The following is a 6808-nucleotide window of genomic DNA, read 5'->3' on the forward strand; positions in this document are numbered from 1 at the left end:
CACACCATCCCCTCCATGAGTGTCAGGCCGTTGGCAGATTTCCCTGTCGTGCCGACTCTTTATGCGATCTGACTAAGCTAGGGTGCACGCAAGCGTGTTTTGTGCTTAATGGTACAAGTAGTTTGGCACTCGTTGACGGAGATTCATAGGGATCAAATCGAGAGCACTAGACCGACAGAACAAATCTATGGAATTTTGGGGATAAATTAGGGATCAGAACATGTGCTCTGAACACCAAATGCTACAAACTTAGACTTCCTTTGATTTAGAGGAATTTTGTACAAATTTCATAGGGTAGGATTTTTATAGGAAAAATTCCTATAGAGCTCTTTGGTTTGTAGGAATGGAATCCTATTTCTATGGAGGAAATCTTTCTATCCTCCATATTTCATAGGAGAATAAATATTAGCCTAGACTCAATGAAAAAGATCTTATAATGTGAAAGAAAGGACATCTCCTTTCCTATTCCTATTCATAGGATTTGAGAAACATGTCATCTTATTTTCTATGACTTTTCTATTCCTGTAATTTTCCTACCCTATGAACCAAAGGAGGCCTTAGGATAGGATCCTTTGGTTTGGAGGAATTTTGTAGGATTTACATAGGATAGGATTTCTATAGGAAAAATTCTTTTAGAGCTCTTTGGTTTGTAGGAATGAAATCCTATTCCTACGAAGGAATTCTTCCTATCCTCATATTTCATAGCAGTTTTGCTAAAGCACATCTAGATGTGCCATAAGTATTGCACATCTAAGTCCTATGTCATTGATCTTGCGTTGAGATTCGTGTGGATATTTTTTTTTCTTTTTTTCTTTTTCTCTTTATACTTGATTCATTCACTTAGATGTGCAATAACTAGAGCACATCTAGATGTGCCCTAGACACACCCGAAAATAAACATTAGCCTAGACTCAATAGAAAAATTCTTATTACATCAAATGACATCTTTTTCTTTATAAGAATTGAGATACATGCCATCTCACTTCCTGTGATTTTTCTATTCTTATAAAATTCCTATCCTATGAACCAAAGGAGGCCATAGCCTTTTCTATTCCTATGCATAGAATTTGAGATACATGTCATCTCATTTTCTATGACTTTCTTATTCATATGATTTTCCTATCCTATGAACCAAAGGAGCCCTTAGCAACATCTCTCGTCAGGCGGAGGATTGGATCATAGCAATGTCAAGATCACAGGAAGTTTTCGGGGATAGTTCATCAGAACTTGCCTCACACCACGTACGTAGCCAGGAATATATAAAGCCATCTCTTTTTTCAGGGAAATATATAAAGCCATCTGGTTTCACTGTCACACGGGCCTAGCCACACACACTAAGCAGCCCACTAACCTACAGGGGCCAAAACTCTCAAAAGTCATATTCTGATCCCAAGCTCAAATGCACCTTGATGAATAGCAAAATAAAAAAAATTAAAAAATAGTTTACTGTCAAAAAAAAATCAAAAAAATAGTTTAAAAAGTTCAAAAGGTTTTGTATGCTTGGAAAGTCCTATTCACGTTGTAAAATTTCAGCACGAAATGACATTCCTTGTAAGTCATGGCAAAATAGCAAAATCAATACTCCAAAATGTTTTCAAAACTAGAATTTTTAGAGAATCGTTTTTTTTTGCCATGACTTCCACGAATGTCATTTTGTGCTAAAAAAATTCAAGCATACAAAACATGTGTCAGAGTTTAGCACCAAAACAATTTAGATTTTTAATTTTTAAATATTTTTTGATTTTACTGTTTGTCAAGGTGCATTTAAGCTCAGGAGCATATGCTCCATGTCCCAAAAGTCTACTATATTTACAGACTTAAGCGGAGATCGTAGCAAATCCCATTGGGATGCCCAACATGGCAGAGCAATTGTACATGTGTGCGTAGCGCAGATTTTCCTTATATTATTTCAGTTGTGTTGCAACTTTTAAACACAAAACACGCTTTGAAATACTAGATGAAATCCAACTCTCAACTGATCCAACTTGGTCTTTCACTGAAAAACCAAAAGCTATCAGATTTAACGGTACAAGCTTTCAGAGACGAGCAAAATGCTGGATCAGACATAATCTCAGTCATGGCAGCAGTAGGCCAACAGTATTGCGCATTCAACACAAACTGTATTAACCACATGAACTCCTGGGGCAGATAAACTCACCAGCTCTAATCTCTGGCATTTTGAGATTGCATAGACACTATCTAGTTCTCTTGGACTCTTATCATTATCTTGAATTCTTAATTAGCTAAAATAAACATCCTAACTATTCTATCATCCTGGACATGAGCATCCTCCTAATTCTCTACAGAAACCTGCTGCTGGACATCCTGATTCCCGCACCAAAGACACTGGTGTTCAACACCGGGCTCACTCAAACCTATGAAAACCAGCAAATTCCAAACACCGTAGCAGCGCAAGTCTAGTATCCAGTAAAGGTAGTCAGTTAGTTCAACAAAATGACTTGCATAACAGTAACCCTGCAGTGACGCAGATGCTTCTGTTGCCTGCCCCCTTGTCCACAACACAAGTATAATAATTTTCAGGATTATTTTTGTGCTGTTGCGAAGTTCACCTGAATCTTGTCGACTTCAAGCATGAATGCGTCGTATTTTGCGCCATCGCTGCATATTGTTTTGCCGAGGTCAGCCATTTTAGTCATAAAATTTGTGTATCTCATTGTAGTGTCCATCTGCTCTGAGCATTTTTTCTTGTACTGTTTCTCCTTCTCTTCTCTGAATTTTTCAGTCCATCTGGGCACTATGTACTGCTCTGGTATTTGATTGATTCCAAACTGTGTGAAAAGTCTGAATATGTGGCAGCACAGTATTCCATCCCTGGTAAACTTTGCGCACTGGCATTTGAATGCATTGGTGCCAGATTCAACCTGCACTTCAAAGTTATTTTGATCAAACTCTGGATTCTCATAGCTGAAAACCTTGTTTAGTCGGTACACAGCCCCTCTTTGGACCTCCTGCACATTGAAAGCGGTAGAGTGGAGAAGTTCTCTCTGTACTTTCAGAAATATTTGCCTTGTGTAAATATCAGCTGCATGCTTTTCTATTGGCTGCAATGAAAAGCATAAAGGTACAGTTCCTGTTTGCAGTCTATCTTCTTCATCTGTTTTAGTTATATTCTTATGTATCTCCTCATATCTTTCAATGAACTTCTCTATTCTGTCAATAGAAAGCACATAGTCATTGAATAACAAGTTCATCCCTTCGTCACATCCATGTGATTGGACAAATGGATAGAAATCTTCTCTGAAATAAACAGGCACCCAGTTTTTCCTTCTTTGCCACAAGAGTTGTAGGTACTCGTTTTCACTTGCACCGTATCTCTCAATGAGTGCATCCCACCCTTCTTCAAATTCTTTTTCTGTCAGTGAGTTGTCAATCAAGCTATTCAGGTCTGCTTTTATGTTGCCACTTTCTGCTATGAAGGCTGAAATATTTTGCTGTGCTTTTTCCAGTACATCCCATTTGCACAACCGATGCCTTACTTGTGGCATGACCTCTCCAATTGCTTTTGCCATAGCTTCATCCTGGTTTGTTATAATTGATACTGGCATTTTGTCTTCCATCACATGCAAAAGTGTTTCGAACATCCATTTGTATGTTTCAGCGCTCTCATCATGTAACAAGGCACATCCTAACAAGAGGGTTCTCCCATGGTTATTTATTCCAATAATAGGAGCAAATAGCATGTGATGCCTATCTGTGGTATAGGTAGTATCAAACAACAGGAAATCTCCAAAAATCTCATAATCCATCCTTGACCTCGCATCAGTCCAGAAAACACTCCGAACTATGTTGTCTTCATCTGTTTGCTTCATGCATTGAAAACTTGGATCCTGAAGCTCCTTTTCTTTGAAGTACATCAACATTCTTCCAACATCTGAGTTCTCTTTTCTATGTTGTTCTATACATAGTAAATTGGTCCCATCTTTTTTCTTGAATGGTATGCTTCCAAAGCTGCCTCTCATTCTCCTAAAAATCTTCATAACTTTATTTGGAGGTATCCTAGTTCGTTGCAGAACTTTCAGAAATGACCTTTCTTCGGTTGATATGTGTTTGTGGCTCAAGTAGAATTTTGTGAGGGAAGCACTTGGACATAGCGGATGGTTATGCTCATTACGAACTGTTGTGAACTCCCATTGGCCTTTAGTGAGTTTCACTATTACCTTTGCTTGGCAATTTGTCTTCTCTATAGATTTTCTCTTCCGCTTCCTCTGCAGGTCCGGAGTTGCCCTCGATTTACCACTCCTGTTGCATATGAGGTGAAACTTCTTCCTCATTTAATTTGTACCGCGCTTTGCCTCAAAACCTGTTAGGAGAGCATATGTATTATAGAACCTATGCGCATCTTCAAGGGTTTGGAATTTCATTCCAGGCTCTGGTTGTTTTGCCATCTCCAATTGTTCAATTTGAGGATAGAAGTATTTTCCGACTTCACTATCTGAGTCACTCCCTGAGCTGCTGTCTGAATCAGTTTCACTGCTGCTATTGTTCCTTAGCATTTCGTTGCTTTCCACAATATCATGTAACTGGTTTTCTTCTTCGGCTTGCTGCAGTGGATGGTAAACTGAGTTGGTTTGTTGATCCTGTCCATCTGCCAGTAGTCCTTCTGTATTCTTTTCAATACTATCTGAAGATGGGTCCTGCATGACAATGAATAACTTATGTTAAGCTACTGTGAAATGCCATATTCAGGTATCTAACTTGGGTGACATGATTATGCTTTGCTCGGTTTGTTTACCTGATCATTATCACCAGCTGGTTGTAGTGTTCCTTCTGTCATTGATTGTTTGCCAACAGGTTCCTGTGTTAGGTATTAATTTGTTTATATGCTGAAGGATGGGATGACTCACGAAATAGAAAAGTGCCATATAATAATCTACACTATAATAATAATTCTCGGTCAGAATTTTGTCTTCCAGTCGAACAATACAAAGACTAATAGACAAATAGAAAAGTGCCATATATTAATCGCTCTAGGTCAGAATCATTACTTCCAGTCAAACAGCACAGAAACTGATGGACTAACAGTTCAATTTCTCCAACTCAAACAAAATGGAATGCATAACAGCGGGAAAGGTCGTAATTATGCTATTTTTGTCTGCATACCTGGTAATTATCACCGGCCGGTTGCAGTCTTCCTTCTGTCATTGATTGGTTGCCAACAGGTTCCTGTGTTAGGTATTTTTAATCTGTTTAAATGCAGCATGGTAGGATGACTCATGAAATAGAAAAGTGACATATATTAATCTACACAATACTAATCATTCTCGGTCAGAATTTTGTCTTCCAGTCAAACAACACAAAGACTGATAGGCATATAGTTCTTAGCACAAATTCCTTTTTCCATTCAAACAACATAATATGCATAACAGCCACGGAGGGACATATAATTATTACGTTGACAGAAACACATTCAGTGGTTACTTATTATCTGCAAAGTCCGTTGGTAATCTCCTCTACAAACATAGTTTTTTGTTGTTTAATTTAGCTGCAGCACAAGCAAGCATAGCTCTATTTCTGTCCAAATCATTGGGCACATATGGTACCCGCATACAGGCACAAACCACCCAGATGCATGTATGCACATACAAACTGAATACTTGGTGCCTACTGGATAGCCTACTGGACACTAGGGCCACAGTGCTGCAAGAGTATAAAGTCACTTCATGTGCATCGCTATGAGATATGAGCATTGCCAGCTATGATAAGAAAACCCATGTCAGCACTTAATACCAATACACATCCTACTGAACTATTTACTTAAGATATGTACCAAATGCATTTAAATTCCTGCAGCCCAACAAGCCCTTAACTCAACAAATTGTCTACGACACAAATAACCATTGCACTTAACATCCTAAGAACTAGCTGTCGCACGGGTCAGCCAGTGGTAGTTTGAACTGACGAATGCACCCAAACACCAAACGGATATATGTTCAAGTGATACCTTTCCACTAGGTAATTCTGTTGCAGGGGAAACTTCATGGTCTACTACATTGTATGCCTTCCTCTGTCCCGTGGAGTTCTCTGCATTTCTTACTTGTGCCTCGTCCAATTCCGTAACCATGTCTCCCATCACAAACTGTAACAATCCCATCAAGTCAGTTTCATCTACGAATACATCATATAACATCAGTAGCAGACTGTATACGAATTGTGGTCTGGGCCATGGATCAAAGCTACGAACATGTTATTACAGGGAGAATATATATTAATTGTAGGGTTTTAGGGCACACCTTCTGGGTATCAGCACCAGGGCTCGGCGGCGGATGCCGCCGAGGGGGGCTAGGCTAGATCCGATTCCCCAACACGAGAGGAGGGAGGGGGGGTTGGCTTGTGGAGCGAGGAGAGGAGGGGTTGGGTCCGAACAGGGAGAGGAAGACTACCCTTGCTGCGGCGAGATGGGGAAGAGGGCGGAGGATAGATGTGCGGCGGCCGCCTGCTGGATAGAGGACCGAGATGGACGAGGGATCTCATGCCCTGCGTTGTGTTTCTCCTTTGGCCCTTGTGCTATGAGGTGGACGTCCGCCGTTTAACTCTCGAGACGCAGATTTTTCGTTTTTTTAAGCAACCATATATACTTATTTCATTAGATTAGACAATCTGTTCACACAAATTAAACATATGGTCATTATACGCGACATAAATGCTTGTCAAACAACTCTGCATAAAGAATTTCACAAGAGGTAAAACTACCATTCCACCCCTGCAGAAACTCGTGCCTTGCCGAAACATAGTCCACAAACGTCCTCCACTGTCACCATGGCAATGCCGGAAAAAGATGAGAACAGCC

The 6808-nt window shown here is 39.8% G+C and overlaps 1 protein-coding gene across 3 annotated transcripts; it reads right to left on the minus strand.

The window, feature by feature from the left end:
- Positions 1-1951: 1951 nt before the first annotated feature.
- Positions 1952-6521, minus strand: LOC123102367 (protein FAR1-RELATED SEQUENCE 5). 3 transcript variants are annotated; one of them, XM_044523698.1, is made up of 5 exons: positions 6252-6521; positions 5963-6097; positions 5122-5184; positions 4754-4816; positions 1952-4655 (listed from the first exon to the last, which is right to left on the minus strand). In XM_044523698.1, exon 5 carries the CDS (start codon positions 4290-4292, stop codon positions 2544-2546), a length of 1749 nt encoding a protein of 582 aa, XP_044379633.1. In that variant the 5' UTR covers positions 4293-4655; positions 4754-4816; positions 5122-5184; positions 5963-6097; positions 6252-6521; the 3' UTR covers positions 1952-2543. The 3 variants fall into 2 exon arrangements, with proteins under 3 accessions (XP_044379633.1, XP_044379635.1, XP_044379634.1); XM_044523699.1 differs by having other exon boundaries at positions 5122-5204.
- Between the last annotated feature and the right edge of the window lie 287 nt (positions 6522-6808).

Source organism: Triticum aestivum, chromosome 5A (genome assembly GCF_018294505.1).
Source record: "Triticum aestivum cultivar Chinese Spring chromosome 5A, IWGSC CS RefSeq v2.1, whole genome shotgun sequence".
Classification (NCBI taxonomy): Eukaryota; Viridiplantae; Streptophyta; class Magnoliopsida; order Poales; family Poaceae; genus Triticum; species Triticum aestivum.

What these genes read in the sequence shown, in the direction of transcription:
- LOC123102367 (XM_044523698.1), bottom strand. Translation starts at nt 4,292, where the DNA reads ATGAGGAAGAAGTTTCACCTCATATGCAACAGGAGTGGTAAATCGAGG.